The sequence below is a fragment of the Garra rufa genome, chromosome 20 (assembly GCF_049309525.1).
Source record: "Garra rufa chromosome 20, GarRuf1.0, whole genome shotgun sequence".
Lineage (NCBI taxonomy): Eukaryota > Metazoa > Chordata > Actinopteri > Cypriniformes > Cyprinidae > Garra > Garra rufa.
This window is the reverse complement of record NC_133380.1, coordinates 36,565,617-36,591,111: the sequence shown is the minus strand read 5'-3', so window position 1 is coordinate 36,591,111 and position 25,495 is coordinate 36,565,617. Positions and strand designations below refer to the sequence as shown.

The window sequence follows — 25,495 nt, the reverse complement described above, 5'->3', positions numbered from 1 at the left end:
GTCGATTCATCACAAAACCATTGGAGGGAGACAAATACTAGTTCACCAGTGAACAAAAGGTTATCTGACGACAAGATGAGCACACCTTATAGTTAAGGTGTGTCAACGTGTTGTTGTAAGACGAAAATTGCTAAATGTTGTAATGTTTACGTATTGATTGAATTCTTTAATTATATATTTCCTTTTTCTTTTTGCTAATATATTTATTTCTTTAAATTAAAACTACTGTCTTAATCGGAAGTAAATCATACAACCTGATTACATCAACAGGTGCACGCATGACAAAATGTGTTATGTATTCTATTATTCAACTGTTACAACCCAATATATTCTTAACCATAGAGAGAGGCGTTTGTAGACTATTTTTACAAGTGCTCCCCTTAAAGAACAGGCCTCTTGTAGACCTACAGCCATACCTAAAAATGTATTCCCTTTAGTTCTCATATTCTACAAAGTCTGAGAGTTGAAAACTTTTTTTCCATAGCTATTTTAAAATACAGTACTATTTGCATAATTCCAGTGCTCCATCCATCTCCATCAGTGTGCCCATAGAGGAAGTGTCGCGCACAAAATGGTGTTTTATTAATGTAACATGCCCCTTTAGTGACGGAACAACGTTGTATGATCAACATGGCGTAGATGAGAGCAGTTTAACGGTATAGAGCAGGTGGGGTTTTTGTTCTCGTCGTGTAACGGGACACAGGACGCGGGGGTGAGCCGCATATCGCGTGCTTGCGTGCGTCAGAGAGGACGTGGTAGGACAGCTGGAGCGCGCGCGCCCGCCCGCCAGAAGAGCAATAACAGCATTTTCAGCGACATCGCTCGATTTACGCCATGCAAATAACACGAGAAAATGAAACGGGACTGGTCCGGCAGAGAATGTAAGACATTTGTCGTGTATCTAATCTCCTAATGCTTCCTATAATTTATGACTAACAAGATTTGGGACGTTGCTACACAGTCGCCAGGTAAGAATGAATCGCTTTTCACCAGCTGTACATACATAATTGTTTCAGTATGTGAAGCGTTTAGACAAATGCGGCTTTCATGTATCGATACGCTCATGTCTTTGACGCGCGTCCTTGTAGAATTTCGTGTGACGGACCGCAATAGCATCTTTCGGCGCACAGCGACGTAATGACTTTGAGGATCCTTTGCGTTTTGATATTCATGTGAACGATGCTCTTTTGACGACAAACTAGCGATTATCGACTAAACGCGTGAAAAATCGTTCCGTTCCTTTTAAAAATGACGTTCGGTTCAGTGCGAATTCATGTGCATTACGCGCGGATGATGCATTTGTCTCTGCATGAATGTGAACGCGACATGTGATCAAGTTAAACGAAATTGTACATAGCGTGTTCTGTTATCCACGGCCTCCTATTGCTTCGAAGTGCTTGTTCATTCAGGTTGCATGGCCTATATGTGCTTTATTACCCAACTGGCTGAGAGAAAATAACAGGATGCCTGTTTTGATTGTTGCCTAATTACAGCTTTACGCGCAATATTAACGCCAGTTGTAACAGCAAACCCCGTTGATTAAGAGACGCGGTCCATCTCGGATCTGCATTCCATCAGAGCTCTGAGGGGCTCAGGATTGAGCTTATAGAGTAAGAATTGAGTTGATGGGCTGTGGTATTTTTAGACATCACATGCAATAGACGTTTGCATGTCTCCTGTAAAAGCCTTTCAGGCCACCTTAGATACACATTTCCTCAAGCTGTAGATTTAAAATATGTCTTTGTAAAAAAACAAAAATCCTACATATTGTCATATGAATATAAAAGAAATTCTGAACCCATCTGAGATGACATATTTTTCTTTAGTAATCATTCATCACTATAAATAGTTCCTTTCACCTCAGTGTATGAATAGGCTGCAGTGACGTAAATTAAACCCACTGTTTGCCAGTTGGTTACTAGGGTAACTGACAGACAGATGACATGCAACATTAGAAATATGTTTTTTTGGCTCAGTCTGTCTTGGCTTTCATTAGTATCTCTGATGACATTCTCTCACTCTTGTTTATGCTCGTTCTCTCCATCACCCTATACATGCCCTCGAGGTCTGTTTCCACAGTAACCGGAGAATTCCCAGAGTTCTAAAAATGATGCACAGCTGGGATGTTCCTCAGTAGCTCAGGGAGAATCTCTAGTGTACAGCTTAGGTGTTCAAAGGCCTGATGTATCATGCAAACTGGTACAAACCAGCAGAAAACAAATGCGATACCATCTACAGCGGAGCCTCATGGCCAACCAAACAGACACAGGCTTTGGAATATTAACTATAGTAAAATCACCGTAATTCATAGTTTTGAGTAGCTTAATGCTTTACCAAACAGAGCCAGCAGCAAACACCACTGTTCAATACACTTTAAAAGGTTCTTCACAGTGATGCCATAGAAGAACCATTTTTGGTTCCACAAAGAACCATCCCTTCAAAGGTTCTTTAAAGAATCTCTTTCTTACCGTCTTATAATCTGAAGAACCTTCTTTTGCCATAAAGAACCTTTTGTGAAACAGAAAGGTTCTTCAGATGTTAAAGGTTCTTTATGGAACCATTTAGACAAAAAAGGTTCTTTTATGGCATCGTGAAGCACCTTTATTTTTAAGAGTGCAGATAGTTATATTTACTGATATTAATAAGAGTAAAATGGCCAGGTCACGCACGGACTATAACTGTAATGATAATTATAACTGTAAAGTTTTCAAAATAGTTCTAATTCTAGTTGTCCACACCACAGCAATAATAAAAATGAGACAAGAAAACAATAAAGTTAGAATCATTTTCTCAGACAAATGATAAAAATATTCTCAGCCAATCATAATCTTTAAGGAGCTCAAGCATTTAAAGCAGAAGATGATGATACTGCAGCGAGTGCTTAGAATAAGCAGAACATTATCATGTGTTGGTGTGGACTTGTTACTAAGGCACTTGTATGGAAGCCTATTTCTGAAAAAAGTCATGCAAAAAACTGAAATGATAACATACTAAGTTGACAGGATGATATGCTATTTTGCATTTGTGAGATGACAAATCTAAATTAGGACACTGAGCATCATAACTATTGAGTAAAGTCATAACAAAATGTTGACAATATGACAGTAAAAAATATTACTGTAATTTGACTTGTATTTTATGATTTAGTATCTTATTATTTTGACTTTTTAAATTACAATTATATATTAAATGTTATAATTAAATATTATAATTGTGACTTTTCAAGTGTTAATATGGTTTAGCAAAGTATGATTTTTTTTTCTCATGCCTTCAATACACTTGATCCACAAATGTTTATATAACAATTCTGAAATGTCCACAAAACTTCAAAACAACAACAAAAATGAAATGTAAAAAAACTGGTTTTGATATATTTATGGTAGGAAATTTACACAATATCTTCACAGTACACAATTTTTACCTAATATCCTAATGATTTTTGGCATTAAAGAAAAATCTGTAATTTAATGTATGTTTGGCTATTTCTACATATATACCTGTGTTTTTAATAACTATCAGATGGTTTATTGGTTTTATGCTTATTTTCCCTCTTTGGGATTTTTTTTCTTATGTGGCAGAAATTGGCTTCCAAACACTTGATCCATAAATGTTTATATGACAATGCTGAAATGTCCACAAAACTGTGAATATTCACTTTACTAGTGGCTGTCCTGAGCTGTGATTCACACTATTCACACCACTTCAAAACAACAACAAAAAATGAACTGTAAAAAACATCTACCGTAAATAACTTTGAAGAATAAATGGCTACATTAAATAATTTTTTAATTAAGAAGATGGTGTAGTTGCTACATTTTACCAGCAGGGGCACACTGGCCCACACAAAATAATCAAACTCTGACCATATGGCTCATTCAATCAGTATCTATCACTATAATAACTGCCTGTTTTAGAAAATGTTACATTTGTAGCTCTAAACTACATACACCTGAAATCTAGTAGCTGTTATTAAATCTATTGTGTCTGTGGAAAGGACAGAAAGTACAAAAATGGTATCCAGCCTCATCTAGAATTTTGGATCTCTTACAGTCTTGTGCATTAACTCCACTGGACAGGAAACAATAAGGCTCTTTTTAAATAGATAAAACATCCTTAATATTCAAAACTTGTTGTCTGCTGAGATTGCGTCCTATGCTGCCGGCAAACCAAAGAGGAAGTCTTTACTAAGAGGCTCATCTGGTCTCTGTTCATCTGAGTGATAATCATTACTGCTAATTCAGATGTACCGCTGAATTTTCCTCTGGGGCTGAGTAGATGTGAGCATTTTCGAGCTCTTAAATGCAGACAAAGTTCCTTGTTAATCAGATGGCATTGGTCTGGTCTGTGTATATTGATCTGTCATGTGAAAATTAGGCATTTGCGTAAATCTCTAGTGAGATAGTCAGGAAGTGGCTCCTGTCTCCAAATACTGTGAGAATCCAGTAAGGTGCCAGAAATATCTGGTGTGATCTTGCTTTCCACAGGAGACTGAGTCCAACGGCTGCTTCACAGCAAGATAAATGAGTCATTAATAGATGACCTTGATGCTGATGGCAGCAGAGACCGTCCTACTCAATTTACAAAGGCACACAGGCATACACTCTCATGTATACACTCACACACACACAAACATACATTCACATGAGACAAATGCTGACCATTCTCTTTCCATCCTTTCTATGTAAAGAATAATATCAGGCAACCATGTTACCAATGGTTTCATGTGCAGATCTCATGAAAACTGTCAAGAATATCACATTTCACTTCTAAATAGTAATAATAAAAAGAAATCAGCAGTTATGTTTTACTTTAAAACAATGATACCTATTTTTACGATCAATATTTTTTTATTGCAATATTATGTCCTTCCAAACATCCCTTTATCTCTCGTTGGTCATAAAATCTGTAAGTCCCGCCTCAAATGCATATTATTGGTTGAGCTGAGGCAGGGGTGTGTTTAGAGTTTTGGGGGCTCCCTCAGTAAAAATCGTGTTCATGGGGGGCCCTCCTGGACCGCGGGGCCCAATGCAATTGCATGGTGCCTAAACACGCTGCTGAGTTGATGTTGCTATATTGAGCTAGTCTGGGTGCTCAGACAAACAGATCAATGTTTTGATAGTGCCACAGTGTTTACACTTTTGGTGGAATCAACCTACGCTTACTCAGAGCAATCTCTGCATATTAAACTGGGGTACAAAAAAAAAAAAAGAGTTTTAAAAACGGATTTCCCCAAATTTCTTATTGGCCTGATGCAAAACATACATCGTGGTAGTATTTCTTGTACTGACATTAATTTTTGCAGATTTCCTGTAATTTTTGGGATAAAATGTGACTTGTTTTCATGTTCTTTACCCACGAGGTACACCTATATATTATTTGTGACCCTGGACCACAAAACCAGTCTTAAGTCGCTGGGGTATATTTGTAGCAATAGCCAAAAATACATTGCATGGGTCAAAATTTTAGATTTTTCTTTTATGCCAAAAATCATTAAGAAATTAAGTAACGTTCATGTTCCATGAAGATTTTTTGTAAAATTCCAACTGTAAACATATCAAAATGTAATTTTTGATTAGTAATATGCATTGTTAAGAACCTAATTTGGACAACTTTAAAGGTGATTTTCTCAGTCTTTTTGATTTTTTTGCATCCTCAGATTTCTGATTTCAAATAGATGTATCTCAGCCAAATATTGTCCTATCCTAACAAACCATACATCAATAGAAAGCTATTTATTGAGCTTTCATATGATGTATAAATCTCAGTTTTGTCAAATTTAACCTTATGACTGGTTTTGTGGTCCAGGGTCACATTTAATTAATTGATTAAGTAATTATTATTATTAATATATTTTTTTAGATAGTTCTAGTATAATCACAGTACTATCTACGGTATAAACAGCCACAAAAATCTAAATGGAAGCACAGTACATTGCGTGAATGCTCACGAAACGTTATTTAACTGTAAAAATTTAATAACGTATGCCAAATATATTTATCTTCAAATTTAAATATATCTTAATCATGTGCACAGTATAATGTACTTAAGAGGGCACACATATTATATAATTGTTCCCCTTTTACATAATTAAAATATGTGACCCTTGACCGCAAAACAAGTCATAAGGGTCAGTTTTTTTTTAAAAATTGATGTTTATACATCATCTAAAACACGAATAAATAAGCTTTCCATTGATGTATGGTTTGTTAGGCTAGGACAATATTTACAACTATTCACAACTACAACTATCAAGATACAACTATTGTATGAAAATCTGGAATCTGAGAGTGCAAGAAAATCTAAATTTTGAGAAAATTGCCTTTAAAGTTGTCCAAATAAAGTTAGTAATGCTTATTACTATCAAAAAAATAAGTTTTGATATATTTATGGTAGGAAATTTACATAATATCTTCATAGAACATGATATTTGCTTAATATCCTAATGATTTTTACATAAAAGAAAAATCAATAATTTTGACCCATGCAATGTATTTGTGGCTATTTCTACACATCTACATATTCTACTTAAGACTGGTTTGTGGTCCAGGGTTACATATTTGATATGGTTTCATTTATTAATTATTAAAACTATCAGCTATTGGTTTTCTGCTAATTTTCCCTCTTTGGTTATATTGGTATCATCAAAATTTCTACGTTTTCAAATAAAAATAAGTTTTTTAAATAGAATAGATTAAAGGTATTTTGATGTCTGGAAATGAGAATGTTTCCGAAATCTCTCTTCATTTGTGAACCTCAGAAGAAAGATATATATGATATACTGTTTTATGTGCATGTGTACCAAATGAAACCTTTTTCCTTTTTCAGATCTCAGGGAATAATTGAGTCTTAACCGCCACATACCCCGACAAACCCAAGCAGCATGCCAGAGCAGAGCAACGATTACCGGGTGGTGGTGTTTGGAGCAGGAGGAGTGGGCAAGAGCTCCCTGGTTCTGCGCTTCGTGAAAGGCACCTTCAGGGACACCTACATCCCGACGGTGGAGGACACGTACCGACAGGTCATCAGCTGCGACAAGAGCGTATGCACTCTGGAGATCACCGACACCACTGGCAGCCACCAGTTCCCTGCTATGCAGCGTCTGTCCATCTCCAAAGGCCACGCCTTCATCCTGGTCTACTCCATCACCAGCAGGCAGTCGCTGGAGGAGCTGAAGCCTATCTACCAGCAAGTGCTGGCCATCAAAGGTAACGTGGAGAACATCCCCATCATGCTTGTTGGCAACAAGAGCGACGAGACCCAGCGCGAGGTGGAGACCAAGGAGGGCGAAGCTCAGGCGAACACCTGGAAATGCGCATTCATGGAAACATCAGCCAAGACCAACACCAACGTGAAGGAGCTTTTTCAGGAGCTCCTGAACCTGGATAAGAAGCGTGACATGAGTCTGAACATGCGCTCCAGCAAGCAGAGACGTGCAGACAAGCTGAAGGCGAAGTGCAGTGTGATGTAGGAGGCCGATCGCATCGCTCGACGTCCAACTGACTCCTCGAAAATGTACATAAGTCCCTCAGCATAAAGGAACAGTACGCACAAAAAACGAAACTTCTGTCATTGTTTACTTATTGTCCTGCCATTTTAACCTACGTGAGTTGTTTCCACAATTGAAATACAATTGTACTTTCCATTGCACTGGTCGCACTTGTCCACGCAACCAAAAATCTTGAAAAAAGTTGTCCATATGACTTTTGAGGTGCATTCCAAGTCTTATGAGGGAAATCTGTCGAATTGATTCATAAGACTCATAAGGAAAATGGCACTATTCATATGGACTACCTTTATGATACTTTTCCGTTGTGTGTGTTCAATGAAAGAAAGCGACACGAGGGTGAGTAAATGATGACAGAACTTTCATTGTTGGGTGAACTCTCCCTTTAACTCTCCATCCCTCTCAGTCTTAATCAGGTAATCTTTAGTGCGCATCCAAACCGTCAACCATCTCCCTTTCCCTGTATGTTCTGGCTCCTGTAGTGACTCTGTGTACTAAGACTATAAGAGCTGACACATGAAGCAGGGAGGACGTCCCACGATTCTCACCCTTGCTCTCTCTACTGCTTTCAGTTGACTTTTTATTGAATTGAAGACAGACCAAATCATCAATGTGGCCATTTTTATGTCAGGCTGTGTCTTTAATGGTACGGTGTCGAAATGCAGACATAAACTGGCTCTGCGTTGTACGGGATTCTCATCCAAAGGAGGAAAAGGCCTGGGCACAGCTGAAGAGGCGACACTATCCGCTCTTCCAAATGACATATACTATAGCAGCACAAAAGAAGCCTACTACAAATTCGGGACGAAGGACATTCTTAGTTAACCGGCTTGCCAGTGATGTAACCTGGTATAACAGAGTAAAGTGCATAATGCATGTCTGATGATATTAACTACCTTCATATTTAATGTGATTGAGATCTTTTCATCGAGAACAGAGCTATACCTTATTGAAGCACAGTGAATAAGTCCTAAATGTGATCATTTCTAAAAGCTATTTTTTTGTGACGGGGTGGGGTTCGGGGTGACGATCGGTGTTTTGTTTTACTCTGTTTTGTTTTTCAAGTGTTGATGGCACTCGGAAACCTTAATATATGCATTTCATCATCTAACTGAAAACATATATCCTGTATGTGAAATCTATGTGTATTATGAGCACTAATGAAAGCCCCTGTACAGCCCCTGTTTTTCTGTCAGTGTCTATATTTCCTCTGATAATTTAATGCCATTTGCTTTAGCAATACATGATATAAAAGCACTTTTAGAATCTTGAGCACATTCAAAACACAGAGCGTTAACCTTTACAAAAATGTTCTTGTCAAACACTCTGCGTTTACAACTTTACTGCAGATAAAGTGTTTATTCAATAAATATTATGTGAGGGACCAGAAAAATAAAGAAGCACAAACAAAAGGGAAATAATTATTGCTTGGTTTCTTTTGTGGTTCTTAACATCTATAGTTTTCACGTGACGTCACACCCTTATAGGAACGCCCACCTGGAGGGCAAAATGAGGCTTTGCTTCACTGACCACTAGTTATTTTTATGTGGTTTGCATTAAGTAGTAGAAATTCAGTATACACCTTATTCATGATGCATACTTTGTACAGGCAAGCAGATGAACCCAGAATGTACATGCAACATACAGTCTTGGCCAAAAGTTTTGAGAATTACATAAATATTGGAAATTAGAAAAGTTGCTGCCTAAGTTTTTATAATAGCAGTTTGCATATACTCCAGAATGTTATGAAGAGTGATAAGATGAATTGCATAGTCCTTCTTTGCCATGAAAATGAACTTAATCCCGAAAAAAAACTTTCCACTGCATTGTTAAGGCTTCAGGGCATCCAAGAAAGTCCAGCAAGCACCAGGATCGTCTCCTAAAGAGGATTCAGCTGCGGGATCGGAGTGCCACCAGTGCAGAGCTTGCTCAGGAATGGCAGCAGGCAGGTTTGAGCGCATCTGCACGCACAGTGAGGCCAAGACTTTTGGAAGATGGCCTGGTGTCAAGAAGGGCAGCAAAGAAGCCACTTCTCTCCAAAAAAAACATCAGGGACAGATTGATCTTCTGCAAAAAGTATGGTGAATGGACTGCTGAGGACTGGGGCAAAGTCATATTCTCCGATGAAGCCTCTTTCCGATTGTTTGGGGCATCTGAAAAACGGCTTGTCCGGAGAAGAAAAGGTGAGCGCTACCATCAGTCCTGTGTCATGCCAACAGTAAAGCATCCTGAGACCATTCATGTGTGGGGTTGCTTCTCATCCAAGGGAGTGGGCTCACTCACAATTTTGCCCAAAAACACAGCCATGAATAAAGAATGGTACCAAAACACCCTCCAACAGCAACTTCTTCCAACAATCCAACAACAGTTTGGTGAAGCAGATGTAAAACTGACAGGCTTGCGTTGTAGTTCCATGGATGCTTTAGATACTTTTGGACAAGTCATGCATAAACATTTTTGAATTTCACTGCATTTAGATTCAAAATATTAAACCAAGTGACATCCTGAAACAAATTACGTTTTAGCTTTTTTTTTGTTTTGTTTTTTACAAGTGATGACATTTTTATTTGCCATTTGTGAATATTTTATACCAACAGGCCTCAGTGTGACTTTCACATGATTTTTTTTAATACATAGAACATTATTAATTGGTTTATCATTTACAATTTAACAAACTTCTTTCTGTGACATGTTTTCCTTGAAAAGTTTGCTTATGCTTTCTTTCAAAAATGCCATTTGCTTTGGTAATTCTATAATTTAAAACTAAAGACATTACTACATTTTTAAGCATAACTTAAATGTCAGATACTTTCTGGGGCCACTGTAGATTAGACTGCAGGTATTTTATATTAGATGTAAACTCTCTGCCCTTATTATACTGGAGTATTCAAGGTGGAAGATAATGATAGATACTGAGGGGAATGAGTTTACCTGAAAATGCAAAAAAGAGCATCTGCTGGAACATCTGCTCAGTCAGTCATGGTGTATCTCTGAAGATTTGAAAGTGAAAGCATTAATTAGCAGATAAAATAAAAGCATAGGTTTGTGTGTGAGGATGTTATTAGGTTGTGTCCATGTGATATGCAGTGTTCTTTTTAACTAGGTCATTTTCAACTATCCACTTGAAGAAGTGCCACAAAATGTCACTGAATTGAAGCCGTTCGATTTCAACTTATACGACCAAGATTTTCAGGATGATGTACCGTACACACTGACATATTTATTTTTTAAGAAATAGTTCAGCACAAAAGGTTGCAAAAGCACAATAAATACATCATAAAAGTGGCCCATAAGACCTGCGCTCCATGCTGAAAAAACAAAACAAAACAGCTAAAACCAGCCTAGGCTGGTTGGCTGGTTTAGGCTGGAAGTAGCTGGTTTAAGCTGGTGGTTTCCCAGCCTGGGAAAGTGGCCAAAACCCCTCTAAAACCAGCCTGCTGACCAGCTATGGCCAACCAGTCTAGGCTGGTTTTAGCTGTTTTTTTCACCAGGGCTTAAGTTCTGAAGTTTTTCTGAAGTTGCATAACAACAAGAACAGCAATTTGAGATGATCGATCAATCGGTCAGCAGGCTGGTTTTAGAGCGGTTTTGGCCACTTTGACCATCTTAAACCAGCTAAGACCAGCCAACCAGCCTAGGCTTGGTTTAGCCGTTTTTTTCAACAGGATTAAAACATTTGTTAATTTTTAGATGAACCGCTACTTTAAGTGTTTTAAAGCGCAAAACGTTTCCAGGCATTTTGATCAGAGAAATGAGATTCAGATGGCTTGAGTGAGTGCTTCAACTTGAATAAGGACTGTTAAATTGGCAGAAAACAAACAATAAAAACGTGTTTAAAGTTCAAAATGCGCATAACTACCAAGATTACCTGCAATACGCAGCCTAGGTCATGGCTAAAAGAAGCCTTTGCTCATTTTTCATTCACTTTGGACGTACAGACGTTAGAGGGTTGTGGCTAGATGGGATACAGCTCCGACCGGAAACTAACAATGAAATTGATTTTTCTACCTATTAGATTGTGTTTTTTAACGTCTACACCTACCCCAACCTTAAACTTAGCCCTTACTATAAAAACAAAACAAAACACAGTATTATTGTTGTATAGTGTGCTAAAATAACGTTAGATTGATGTGGGCATGCCCAGTAGCCAGATAAGTCTCCCTTCTAGTCTAAACCACGTTGAAGGCATATTTTGTTGGAGAGAAGTTCTGTGGCACTGCCCTCTACTGGTAAATAGAGGTATGGAGCATTATTGAACGTTTGATAATAACAAGGGCAACATGATGGCTCAGTGGGTAGCACTGTTGGCTCACAGCAAGACGGTCCCGGTTGGAGTCCTGGAGCCAAGAGGCCTTACTGCGTGGAGTTTGCATGTTTTCCTCATGTAAGGAAGACAGTTGAGACACTTTCTGCTTTTTTCATCACTACACGAAAAGTAGATGCAGAAATGAAGTGATTTTTCACATGATATTTCTTTTGTTTGTGTACTAAAATATCATAAATTGATAGCCATAAGTAGTTTGTATTTTCCACAATTAGCTCAGAAACATAAGGTGCATTTTTGTCTCAATTGAACCCATATAGTGTACAGTTGAAACAGTACCACGGTAGTTGAGACACCCATTCTTAATGTTCTAAAGCTGACTATCCATTGCAAATGTTAAAAATTACAGTTGTGCAACATTTTTTTTTTTTTAAATTCTGATTAATTTCCTTATTTAATTTATAATGTTGGCCACCCCTGGTCTAGGCCTACAATTCAGTCTACATCCCACTCAGAAGCTTGAAAAACCATCATTCATTGGAGAAATTCATTCACAACTGATTTATCTAATAACAAAGTCTTTATAAATGAGACTTTCAAATAATTTTGTACAAAATATATTTTTAAAAATACTCTGAAGCAACTGGGTCAGACCCTCTACTAAATTACAATGTTTTGTTTAGTTATTTTTGCTGTTTTAGAATTGTAGAAGGACAAAAACATTATTCTCAATTTATCTAAAAGTATGGAACTCTTATTAACTCATGCCCAAACAGAATCCATGCCTGATAGTGTCCCTTAATGTTCTTTAAATAACTGAAATATTTAATAATTTAGTCTTAATACCTATTCTGTATGTAGTAGGCTATACTATTTACAAATATAATCATAGCCACTAATGTAAACACAGAAAAAAGAAAAAAAACAAAATTGGTAAGTAGTCTAGGTAGCTAGACATAAAAAAAAAAAAAGAGTTTAAATTGAGAAATTTGAACTTAAATAGGAGAAATGATAGGTTATCCACTTTTAATTTTTCCTTTGGACAGGTTTTTAAAGGCACGTTTTGTTGAATGAAAACAATCTGAGCATGCCATCTGCTGGTGAAAAGTAGTATGTAGCAGAATTTAAAATATTGGAAGAAAATGGTCCCCAAGTAATGGTGCCTCTAGATCTACAGAAATAAAGGTGCTACTTTATATACAGATATCATGTTAAAATCATGACATAAACACAGCTTAATTAAAGTGGTTAATTAAGCTTTTTGTGAAGTTGATTTCGATCTCAGAGTTAGAGAAATGTTACCTAGAGATAGAAAGAGACATGAGGTGAAAATATGAAAAAAGAAAAGGAAGTGGTATTGTAGCAAGCTAAGTGCTTTTTTATACTTGAGAACAGTCTTAGCCTGTTTCTTGAATCTTCTAATGAGTTCAGTGCAGTTCCAGTGACAGCCTCAGTTTCAGTGCTAAGAATTTGATGACAAAACACAAAAACACTGTGAATTGGTTTGTTACACTTCCAGGGGGGTGTTCCATAAACCAAGTTTACCAAATAAGTCAGGCTTATTTCAGTTAGTCTGACTTATTGTCACTTGATTTGGCTCAAAATAAGTCAGACTAACTGAAATAAGCCTGACTTATTTGGTAAACTTGGTTTATGGAACACCCCCCCAGATTTTCCATGCATTCACATGGGTTTTAAAAATCCATTAGAATCCATTAGACATGCTAGATCATTTTCGAATGGAAATTTTCCACTGAGGCAAAAAGGTCATTAGGAGACATTAGTTGCCACAGGAGGCAGTATGTGCTGCATGTTATTGATTTGCTCACGTCATTTTTATTAGTCTATTTATTGAAGCTGATAATGAAGTTACAAAAAACACTTTATGTTAGGCACACTATACTGTCCCAAAACTATAGCCAAGTACACAAACATATGATTAAAACAGTGTCAGCATGTTAAAATGTTATTCTTTTTTGTTTATCCTCAAACACACAGAAACAAGAGATAAGGTTTAAATAATAATAATATGCATTAGAATCATGTGTATTTAGCAACACTCCGCTCTTCCACTAGCATAAGCTTCGGTCCAGTTTTTTCAGGGCTCCAGTACAGACTGGTGGCTTGATTCCCTGTAATAGAGGTACACAAGCTTTTTAATAAAGCTGATGAGGATGTGCAATAATTCAGCAATCAGAAATGGTAAATGTGAAGAGACACGAGCATACTTTGTACAAACTGCATACAAGGTTGAAAAGAGTGGACATGGCCTTATCTTCCAATTCACTAGTGTATTCCTGAGGTAGAAAAAAAAAAAAGCTCAAATTCCCACACCAGACATATTTCAGCATGACAGATGTAGATTCGTTTAATAAGGCCTCACTCCATTGATGGTGATCCAGGGAACATGAGTGTGTGCCGGTTTGAGCGCTCCAGTCTTCACTGCATTCTGATGCATCAAACTATGACCAAGCTCTCCTCTGGTACAAGACTCAATGGTCTGCCATTTAACAAATGGTGCATAGAGCTGCAAACACTGGCAAAGAAACAATGACTCATAATAGCTCTTCTTCGCTCAAAAAAATGCTATAATGAGGGACAGTAAAGTTGGCTCAGAGACAGAGATGCTTACATGCGTAGCAGATTTTAGTACATCTGCAGATGACTCCATGCAGTAAATGACAGGAAATGCTGCATGATTGGCTGCATATAAAACACATGCCTATTAAGAAATAATAATAAAAAAAATTAGGAATGTTTAACTAACTAGAGAAAGAAACTAACTATCAGCTCATCCACAAAACCTAATGCCTTTGCTGCCTTCACAAACAATAATTCAAGTGTAATACACAAACACACACATATTGGATAAAATAGTTTAACTATATTATGTAATGAAATATGTGAACCAGTCTTAAGTAGCATGGGTATATTTGCAGCAATAGCCAAAAATACATTGTATGGGTCAAAATTACGATTTTTCTTTTATGCCAAAAATCATTCAGATATTAAGTAAAGATCATGTTCCATGAATACATTTTGTAAATGTTCTACCACAAATATATCAAAACATAATTTTTGATAAGTATGCATTGCTAAGAACTTCATTTGGACAATTTTAAAAGCCGATTTTCACTACATTTTTATTTTTTGACAACTTCAGATTCCTGATTTTCAAATAGTTGCATCTTGAAAAAAATATGGTCCCAACAAACCATACATCAGTCGAAAGCTTATTTATTCAGCTTTCAGATGATGCATAAATCTCAATAATAAAAAAAGACCCTTATCACTTTGTGGTCCAGGGTCACATATACTACGTTGCCACTTTAGTAATTTTCATGAGTACAAATCCTAATGTTCAAGCATATAATGATATTCTAGGGGATTGTGTTCTTCTAATTTAATAGCAACAGCTTTGACAAGACCCTTTTCTATTCTAACATGAAAATGCATCCGTGTATAAAGCAAGGTTCAAAAAGAAATGATTGATTCAGTCATTGTGGAAGAACTTGACTGGTCTGCAAAGCCAAGTCCTAAACCCAGCTGAACACCTCTGGAGTGACTTTAAATCCAGACTTTGAGCCAAAAACTCATCACCAAACACCAATGTCTCGTACATAAGGGTACAGTCATTTTGGACACTTCCAAAACTGTTGCAACAGAGATGGAAATAAAATTTATAAACACATGGATTGTTTCCATCTTTGTTGCCACAGTTTTGGAAGTGCCTTTTTCTGATCTAAAGTCTAAAGACTAAAGTCATTGGTGTTTGGAGACGAGTTTTTGGCTCAAGGTCTGCATTTAAAGTCACTCCAGAGGTGTTCAACTAAGATTAGGACTTGGCTTTGCAGACCAGTCAAGTTCTTCCACAATGACTGAATTAATCATTGCCTTATACACAAAGGCATTATCATGTTAGAATCAAAGAGGGTCCTGTCCAAACTGTTGCTGTAAAATTAGAAGCACACAATTGCCTAGAATATCATTATATGCTTAAACATTCATTCAACATTGTTCATTAGAAGGGGGTGACTCAATACTTCTGGCAATATAGTGTATGCATATTTTATTTATACTGTAGTTAACATTGTTTGCAAACTCACCTCAACCATGTTAGCGTAGCACTCTGGTTCTCCATGTTGACATGAGAATGAATTCTCTTCAGGAAGCTCCTTAAATTACAAGTTAACAGTCATAAAAACAAGTAATATCATAACATTTTCTTCATTACAGCTTACAGACTCTTATGCATAGCTGTACCTTAGCATTGCCGAAAGGCACCAGGTTGACTTTCATTATATCTTTTAGTAAAGTCCAGGTTGGGAAGAGCTGTTCTGTTAGGAACGCTCTGCAGCCTGGACACAGGCTCTCGTAATAGAGAGAGATCTCTACAGGAGGAACCACGGGGTCTAGCCGTGTCGCATTCAGTTCCATACACTGTTTCCGTACCTATTCAGATGCATAGAAAAAAAAAAAAAACACCACCACAAAACATGGAGTAGGAATATAGAAATTTTGGCCACTTATACTCTTAAAAATAAAGGTTCTTCAAGATGCCATAGAAGAACCTTTTTGTCTAAATGGTTCCATAAAGAACCTTAACCATCTGAAGAACCTTTCTGTCACAAAAGGTTCTTTGTGGCAAAAGAAGGTTCTTCAGATTATAAAAAGGTAAGAAAGAGATGGTTCTTCACAGAACCTTTGACTGAATGGTTCTTTATGGAACCAAAAATGGTTCTTTTACGGCATCGCTTGAGGAACCTTTTAAAGCACCTTTATTTTTAAGAGTGTACAGTAAGGCTACACATGTGTAGCCGGGGTCGTGGCTAATAATGGGGGGTGTGGCTATGCAGGTAGTGTACATCTTTTAAGCAGGCATCTGAAAGTAGGCCTGCAGACGGGGTCCGATCTGTTGTGTGGACGCGTGCTGTCGGGTGGCACGTCCTTGTTTGGCTGTGCACGAACATGGTCTCGGTTAGCAGGTAGGCTAAGTAAATATTGTTTAGCTTCATGTTCACAAAGCTTTTTTTATTAACCTACGGTATTGTTTTTAATGCAGATGCAAACGTTGTGCTGTCTGGTAGTACCTCTGTGTCTAATTATGTATATGGTCTGGGTGAGCAGGTATGCTAAATAAACATTGGTTGTTTTGCTAACAAAGACGGGTTTTATTAAATAAGAGTGTTATGTTTTTAAGGTAGATGTAAACATCGTGGATTTGTTGGTCGACGGTCACGTTCATTCTTCTTTGATGTTTGCCGATGGTCACGCTCATTCTTCCTTGATCTGGAATACCTGTGGAAAATAGTTCAGGATTGCTTGCTGCCTTGCAGGTAATTGCAGAGGTTTTTAATATGGGACTTATTAATGTTTTTATTATTTTAATAGGATTAAAATAAAAATGAAGTGTTGTAATTTCCTTTTGAATATTGTTGATTGTGTTTTGTTTTTGTATTAGGTTTAGTTGATCGCTGTTCCTCCAGTGTTTGTTACGTTACATTTTTCTCAGCTAGCTGGTCTCGACATGTGTGCGCTGTATGCCTCCAGCGCAATTAAGATGTGATGAATGTTGTGAATCAGACTGGCTAGCTGAGCGTTTTTTTCTTTGTTTGTTTGTTTGTTTATTTGTTCGTTTGTTATATCACTTCCCAGCCTCGTGTTACCAGCCAACCTTTGTAGTCCTTTATACATGCGATGCTTTAAACACCTTAAGTATTCATTTGCATGAGGGTTACGTTTGCAGTGAAATTAATGGTTGATTTGGAGTGTGATTATTTTGAGTGAGGTGTTTTACATGTATAGAAAGTGGAGGGTGTAATTACTTTGTGTTGAGAAGCTGTAAGTGTATCAGAGTTTATAAAGGGTTGGCTGGCCATTAATATCATCTTTTTGGAGAGGTAATTTTTTTGCTTTCTGATGTATTTTTAGATTTATATTAATTGTTATAAATTTATTTGTATTAATAAATTTATGTACGTGACATCAGTTTAAGTATTAATTTGTTTCTTTTGTGGTCATCCCTGCATTCAGGAAAAGTCCTTGGGTTACAATTTGGCGTAGTCGGCAGGGTGACCAATTTATTTATTTATTTTTGTTTGTTTGTTTTTTAGGCTGGGAAGTGGATAGTTTTTGTTTTTGTTTTTGTTTTTTTAGGAGGAACAGCGATCAGCTCGTACGACGGTTGCTTTTTGGCAACATTGGATTGGTCTACTGCAGTTATGGCGGAGGAGCTGCAACAACTACGTGAACAGCTGGAGCAACTGAGAGTGGAAAATGAAAGACTGAGAGGCCAGCCTCAGGTTGGAGGTTTACCAAGTGTTACATCAAGTTCAGCCCCCGAAGGTAATGCACAGCGGCGTGAACAGGCAATATATTTTCCTAGAGAGAGAAAATGTTCCAAATTCTCTGGTAAAGTGTCCTCTGGTTCTCCTTCTTTGGAGGACTGGATTGAGGAGGTGGAAAGCTGTACTAGGGGGAGACACATGTCTGAGGTAGACAAAGCCATGTTTGTTTATGATCATCTAGAGGGGGAGGCTCGGACTGAAATTAAGTTTAGGCCTGGGGAAGTCAAAGAGAATCCTACTGAGATATTTGCAGTTTTGCGTGAATTGTATTGTTCCTCTTCTTCTTATGTGATTTTGCAACATCAGTTTTTTGATAGAAAACAGAAGGAGGGGGAATCTTTACAAGAGTTTTCTCATGCATTGATGAATCTTATGGATAAGGTACGAAAAGCTAATCCTAATGTTGTATCTGACCACCAGGTGGTTCTGCGAGATCAATTTTGTGAGAATGTTCAGGACCATACTCTTCGAAGAGAACTAAAGAGGTTGGTGAGGCAGGATTCATCCTTGACCCTCCTGGACCTACGCAAAGAGGCAATGCGTTGGGTGGAGGAGGGGCAGCCTCAAAGAAATCGATCAAGTAAAGTAGTCCATCACTCATTCGAAACTCAAGTTGTTTCCACATGTGAAGAGAATCGGGTTGTTAGTTCTGAATTTGCAGAATTGAAAGATATGGTCCTAAGACAACAAGCACAATTGGATTTGATTCTCAAAACTTTGAGTACCCCAGAAGGGGTTGTGGGTAATGCTAATAGAGTTCCCAAAAGTAGATTTCGCAGAGCACCTGATGGTAAACCCATATGTATCAAATGTAATCAAGCTGGTCATATAGCGAGATATTGTACCACCAATTTGCAAACTAGGTCCCCGCCTGCAGTTGGTTCTAGTGGTGGGGCCGTCGTTGAGTCAGTCTCATTGACGGAAAACTAGAGTCCTCCAGGGTGCAGAGCCACATGCTGGAGATGGGGACATTAGGCTCAAAAGTTAATTCTCAAGGCTTTTCTAGTTTGGTAGGGTCTTGTCCAACACTGACTGTTAAGATGGGAACTGTTGATGTTTTGTGTTTACTAGATACAGGCTCTATGGTTACCACTTTAACCGAGAGTTATTTCAATCGTTGTTTTTCTGATTTCAATAAAGGTGGTCTTCGTGACTGTGCCTGGTTGGCATTGAAAGCAGCAAATGGGATGGATATTCCATGTGTGGGGTATGTAGAACTTGATGTTAGTTTATTTGGGGTCACACTACCTAGTAAAGGAGTTTTGATTGTGAAGGATTCTTGTTCTCCTACTATGTATGCTCAGAAGGAGAAGATTCCAGCTGTTTTGGGTATGAATATCATTCGAGAGTGTTATGTCAACTTATTTAATGAACATGGTGCTGAGCTTTTTCAGATTCCCAGAATACAATCAGCTGCCCCAGCATGGAAACAGGCATTCCGCTGTTGTCAAAAAATTGAAGCGGTTTCAAATTCTTCTTCTGCATTTAAGGTGAGAGTGCAGGGCAAGACTCCCGTTCGTGTTGCTGCAGGTACCATGACTATGGTTCCTGTTACTTGTCCCCAAGTTTCAGGTGCAGTGATGGAGTTTCTGTTAGAACCACTGGGGCCAGAGGAAAATACCCTTCCAGAGGGTTTGCTGCTGTCTCCCTCTTTGGTGCATGCAGAGAGGGGGTTAGTGTATGCACCTGTTGTTAATGTAGGGAGTACTGAGGTATGGGTGGCACCCCGTCGTATTATAGGTACTGTTCAAGTAGTGAAAGTGGTAAGTGCCCCCAGACCCAAGTTACAAATTTGTCCTGAAAATGTTTATAGTGCTCAAGTCTCTGCCTATGTAGCTGAGCCGTTGTCTAGTTGTAATATTGACCTTCCTTCTTTTGACGGACTTTCTGAGCAGGAAATGGAACAGGCAAAGCAGTTACTTAGCAATTATCAAGTTGTTTTTTCTACTGCTGAGGGTGATATAGGATGTACAGCTTTGATTAAACATGAGATTCCTCTAGTGGATGAGAAACCTGTTCGACAACCATATAGACGAATTCCTCCTTCTCAGTATGAGTCCGTAAGGTCTCATATTCAACAGCTTCTAGATAGTAAGGTGATTAGGGAGAGTAGTAGTCCTTATTCCTCCCCAATTGTCCTGGTGCAGAAGAAGGATGGAACAATTAGGATGTGTGTTGACTATCGTCAATTAAATGCAAGGACAAGAAAGGACGCTTATCCACTCCCGCGAATTGAGGAATCTTTGGATGCTCTGACTGGTGCAAGGTGGTTTTCCACCTTAGATTTAGCAAGTGGGTACAATCAGGTTGAGGTAGCTGAGGCGGATAAGGCGAAGACAGCTTTCTGTACTCCATTTGGATTGTTTGAATTTAATCGTATGCCCTTTGGGCTCTGTAATGCACCAGGAACATTCCAAAGACTCATGGAACGGTTGTTTGGGGATAAGCGGTTCTCTTCTTTGCTTTTGTATTTGGATGACATAATTGTGTTTTCCTCTTCTGTACAGGAACACTTGTTAAGGTTGGAGGAGGTCTTTAAACGATTGCAACAGGAAGGTCTTAAGATCAAGTTGAGCAAATGCAGTTTTTTCCAGAAGCAAGTAAAGTATTTAGGGCATCTGGTATCCGAGCAGGGGGTTGCCACTGACCCTGATAAAGTGGCAGCAGTAAAAGAATGGAGTCGCCCAGTGCATTTGGCAGAGCTTCGCTCATTTTTAGGTTTTGCCAGCTATTATCGCCGGTTTATTGAGGGATTTGCAAAGCTGGCTAAGCCTCTTCATGAACTGGTGACAAAACTGGGTGGCTCCGTAAGGAAGGGTAAAACGCCACGGCTGCCTTTAGTGTCTGTGTGGAATGCAGAGTGTGAAAATAGTTTTCAAGCATTAAAAACAAAGCTGATTACAGCACCTGTGCTTGCATATGCAGATTTCCACAAGCCTTTTGTGGTGGAGATAGATGCAAGCCATCAGGGTTTGGGGGCAATTTTGTCCCAGGAGCAGGGTGGGAAGCGTCGACCTATTGCGTATGCTAGTAGGGGTCTGCGGAGGACAGAGCGAAATATGGAAAATTACAGCTCCATGAAATTGGAGTGTTTGGCCCTGAAATGGGCTGTATGTGATAAATTTAGGGAGTATTTGTTGGGGAATAATTTTGTTGTTTACACTGACAATAATCCTCTCTGTCACCTGCAGACCTCAAAGCTGGGTGCTTTGGAACAGCGGTGGTTGTCACAACTGGCTTCTTTTAACTTTGTGATTAAGTACCGGCCAGGAAGAGTAAATCAAAATGCTGACGCATTGTCTCGACAGGTTATGAATAATGTGTTGCCAGGAATAGAACTTCCGCAAGTTTTACGGCAACAGTTAAGGGAAAGATCTCCAGAGCGGGTAGTGGTGAGTGCTAGTGAAGTTGTTGCATTGCCTGGGCGCTCACCGGAAGACCTTTCCTATCTGCAGAGGGCAGACCCAGTTATTGGCCCTATTATAAAGGCTTGGGATGCAGGTAGTGTTTTACGTTCTTCAGAGTTGGCTGGTAGGGATCCAGCTGTAAAGGAGCTGGTTAGGCAGTGGGATCGATTGCGTGAGAAAGATGGGTGCCTCTATCGTTTATCGTATACACCTGATGGCCATCGAGAGATTTATCAGTTACTGTTGCCTCAAAAACTTCAAAGGGAGGTGTTTAGTAGTTTGCACGACAGTCATGGGCACCAAGGTAAAGATCGAACAGCAGAATTAGTGAAGCGTCGCTGTTATTGGCCAGGGATGATGAGAGATGTGGAACGGTGGTGTAGGGAATGTCAGCGATGTATTCTTGCTAAAGCAGTCCAACCAAAGGTGAGGTCTTTTATGGGAACGTTGCAAGCATCCCGGCCTCATGAAATTTTGGCCATTGATTTTACCTTGTTAGAGGCTGCAAGTGATGGGAGGGAAAATGTTTTGGTGCTCACTGATGTTTTTTCTAAGTTCACGCAAGCCATCCCGACTCGGGATCAGCGAGCAAGCACTGTGGCAGAGGTTTTGGTCCGACATTGGTTCCATTTGTTTGGGGTCCCATGTCGTCTGCATTCAGACCAAGGGCGAAATTTTGAGAGTAACCTAATTGGTCAATTATGTAAGATTTACGGTATACAGAAGAGTCGCACTACTTCTTACCATCCACAGGGTAATGGGCAGTGCGAACGTTTTAACCGAACTCTCCATGACCTGTTGCGGACTTTGCCACCAGAAAAAAAACATCGGTGGCCTCAACATCTGCCACAGCTTGTCTACGCTTATAACACCACCGTGCACTGTTCTACTGGTATGAGCCCATATTTCCTAATGTTTGGATGCGAACCCAAATTACCTGTTGATTTTTTGTTAAATAATCAGTTGGAAGAGACTGCAGAGACGCCTGAACAGTGGATTGTTGAACATCAAGGTAGGCTTCAGGCAGCATATGGTGAGGTTCAGGAGAGGCTGAGAGAAAAGGTTGCTCGCCGTAACAGACGCTATGAGGGTATGATAAATGATCAGGGTTTTAGAAAGGGTGAGCTGGTTTATCTTAAAAACCATCCTCGTGGACGAAATAAAATTCAGGATGTGTATGATTCATGTTTGTATAAGGTGGTCCGTGAACCCGGGGAGCAGGGTGCTGTGTACTCTGTTGCTCCTGTGTCTCAGGCAGGGCCGGTGAAGCAGGTGCATCGGATGGAAATGCGTAAGGCATTGATTGACCCGGTATTAAGTGATGTAGATCCTATTGCATCTGATGAAGTAGTTAGTTCCAGCAGTGGGTCTGATACTGATTCAGATAGTGATTTGGCCTCCTGTGTTTTATTGCCAGGGGATTGTGAAGTGCCGGTTGAGGATGGTACTTTGGATAGTTCCGCTGTATCAGAGACTCAGCCTTTAGAGCTGAGGCGTTCTAGAAGAACTACAGCGGGTCAGCACTCAAATCCATATAGACTGCCTAGGACGCTAGTTGCATCAGTAGAGGAGTTGTAACCCTGGAAATTGAGGTGCTGTTCTCGGGGGTAATTTCTTGTGCATGTGTGCATCGGCGGGTCGCCGTTGAATTCCTGGGGGGAAGAATGTAGCCGGGGTCGTGGCTAATAATGGGGGGTGTGGCTATGCAGGTAGTGTACATCTTTTAAGCAGGCATCTGAAAGTAGGCCTGCAGACGGGGTCCGATCTGTTGTGTGGACGCGTGCTGTCGGGTGGCACGTCCTTGTTTGGCTGTGCACGAACATGGTCTCGGTTAGCAGGTAGGCTAAGTAAATATTGTTTAGCTTCATGTTCACAAAGCTTTTTTTATTAACCTACGGTATTGTTTTTAATGCAGATGCAAACGTTGTGCTGTCTGGTAGTACCTCTGTGTCTAATTATGTATATGGTCTGGGTGAGCAGGTATGCTAAATAAACATTGGTTGTTTTGCTAACAAAGACGGGTTTTATTAAATAAGAGTGTTATGTTTTTAAGGTAGATGTAAACATCGTGGATTTGTTGGTCGACGGTCACGTTCATTCTTCTTTGATGTTTGCCGATGGTCACGCTCATTCTTCCTTGATCTGGAATACCTGTGGAAAATAGTTCAGGATTGCTTGCTGCCTTGCAGGTAATTGCAGAGGTTTTTAATATGGGACTTATTAATGTTTTTATTATTTTAATAGGATTAAAATAAAAATGAAGTGTTGTAATTTCCTTTTGAATATTGTTGATTGTGTTTTGTTTTTGTATTAGGTTTAGTTGATCGCTGTTCCTCCAGTGTTTGTTACGTTACATTTTTCTCAGCTAGCTGGTCTCGACATGTGTGCGCTGTATGCCTCCAGCGCAATTAAGATGTGATGAATGTTGTGAATCAGACTGGCTAGCTGAGCGTTTTTTTCTTTGTTTGTTTGTTTGTTTATTTGTTCGTTTGTTATATCACTTCCCAGCCTCGTGTTACCAGCCAACCTTTGTAGTCCTTTATACATGCGATGCTTTAAACACCTTAAGTATTCATTTGCATGAGGGTTACGTTTGCAGTGAAATTAATGGTTGATTTGGAGTGTGATTATTTTGAGTGAGGTGTTTTACATGTATAGAAAGTGGAGGGTGTAATTACTTTGTGTTGAGAAGCTGTAAGTGTATCAGAGTTTATAAAGGGTTGGCTGGCCATTAATATCATCTTTTTGGAGAGGTAATTTTTTTGCTTTCTGATGTATTTTTAGATTTATATTAATTGTTATAAATTTATTTGTATTAATAAATTTATGTACGTGACATCAGTTTAAGTATTAATTTGTTTCTTTTGTGGTCATCCCTGCATTCAGGAAAAGTCCTTGGGTTACACATGCAATATGACTTTATGACTTCAAGTCATAAAAATTGCATACATTTTATTTGATAGCACAGAAATTCACACAAGTAAACAAACAGACTCAAAAGTTAAACTAATTCTCTAAAGCTCATTTTTAAACCAACTATTTACAGAATTTCTGAATTCGGAGTATAACATACAGTTGTAGACATAAGGAGGCTCATCAAACTCATGATGTGAAGCGGGAAACCTCGTGGTCCGCTTAATTGGAAGCTGTTTGTGTTCAAAAGCATGACAGTAATTTACAAGCACAAAGAAGTCTTTGAAAGTGATGTCGAACACAGCTTCTTTGCAAGAGCAGTGTACCTGTGCAATAATAAAAGTCAATATTCTAGACGGCCATTAACACACTGAGGAGAGGAAATTAACATAGGCTATTATATTGCATAATGCAAGGGAAAACAGATGAATAATTCTGTATTTTAGGTTACCTTCACAAATCATTACAAATATGATACTGATCTACAGAAATGCCTGTAAAATGCAATAAAGTGCAATAAAGAGAACTTGTTTCAAGACTTAAATCAACCTCTTAAACAGACTTACCCCACATTCTGTAGCAATCTCCAGAGAACTACACCATTGGGATGGAGGGTATCCACATGAAGGCTTTGGGTGAGATTTACACCAGATTTCATAAACTCCAAGGAATATGACATGAAACAAAAAGAGCACACAGAGAGCATTCATGCTGATTCCCTGAGCTTTCTGTGAGCAGTATGAGAGCTCGAGTTTGCTCTCCTCTCATCAAAATAACTTCGGCGCTCCAATCAACTGTGAGCAGCTGCAGCTGAACAGAAACAACACTCACTGATCTCGGATCAGTAAAGAAAAGCTGCTCATGAGCAAAGAGGGTTCACAACTGAGATTAGTGTTATGGCTTTGTCAATATCACAATAATTAAATAACTATACAGAAATACCTTAATAAAGCCTTTAAATATCATTTAGCTTAAGTTGGTCACACCAAAATAAATGCCTAAAAATCCAACAGATAATTTTTTTCTAAAATTTACATTATTCATTTTTTAAAAAGCTAAT

General features: G+C 38.7%; 2 protein-coding genes across 3 annotated transcripts; one reads left to right on the top strand and one right to left on the bottom strand.

The window, feature by feature from the left end:
• The first annotated feature begins 655 nt into the window (after positions 1 to 655).
• LOC141293825 (GTP-binding protein Di-Ras1-like) lies at positions 656 to 9,199 on the top strand. Of its 2 annotated transcripts, none has more exons than XM_073825891.1 (2): positions 656 to 881; positions 6,826 to 9,199. In XM_073825891.1, exon 2 carries the CDS (start codon positions 6,881 to 6,883, stop codon positions 7,466 to 7,468), a length of 588 nt encoding a protein of 195 aa, XP_073681992.1. In that variant the 5' UTR covers positions 656 to 881; positions 6,826 to 6,880; the 3' UTR covers positions 7,469 to 9,199. The 2 variants fall into 2 exon arrangements, with proteins under 2 accessions (XP_073681992.1, XP_073681991.1); XM_073825890.1 differs by having other exon boundaries at positions 661 to 968.
• Positions 9,200 to 13,759: 4,560 nt separating this feature from the next.
• On the bottom strand, positions 13,760 to 25,202 carry LOC141293939 (gamma-interferon-inducible lysosomal thiol reductase-like). Its single transcript, XM_073826008.1, has 7 exons — positions 25,002 to 25,202; positions 16,032 to 16,220; positions 15,875 to 15,943; positions 14,401 to 14,490; positions 14,152 to 14,304; positions 13,997 to 14,065; positions 13,760 to 13,900 (listed from the first exon to the last, which is right to left on the bottom strand). The coding sequence occupies exons 1-7, from the start codon at positions 25,143 to 25,145 to the stop codon at positions 13,841 to 13,843; spliced, it is 774 nt and encodes a 257-aa protein (XP_073682109.1). The 5' UTR covers positions 25,146 to 25,202; the 3' UTR covers positions 13,760 to 13,840.
• Between the last annotated feature and the right edge of the window lie 293 nt (positions 25,203 to 25,495).

Bases quoted from the DNA above. Each gene is read 5' to 3' on its own strand.
- LOC141293939 (XM_073826008.1), bottom strand. From the start codon at position 25,145: ATGAATGCTCTCTGTGTGCTCTTTTTGTTTCATGTCATATTCCTTGGA. The intron at 14,491-15,874 runs GTGAGTTTGCAA...ATTTCTTAATAG, and splicing joins GCTACGCTAACATGGTTGAG to GCATGTGTTTTATATGCAGC. The intron at 13,901-13,996 runs GTATGCTCGTGT...CCTCTATTACAG, and splicing joins TTGTATGCAGTTTGTACAAA to GGAATCAAGCCACCAGTCTG.
- LOC141293825 (XM_073825891.1), top strand. From the start codon at position 6,881: ATGCCAGAGCAGAGCAACGATTACCGGGTGGTGGTGTTTGGAGCAGGA.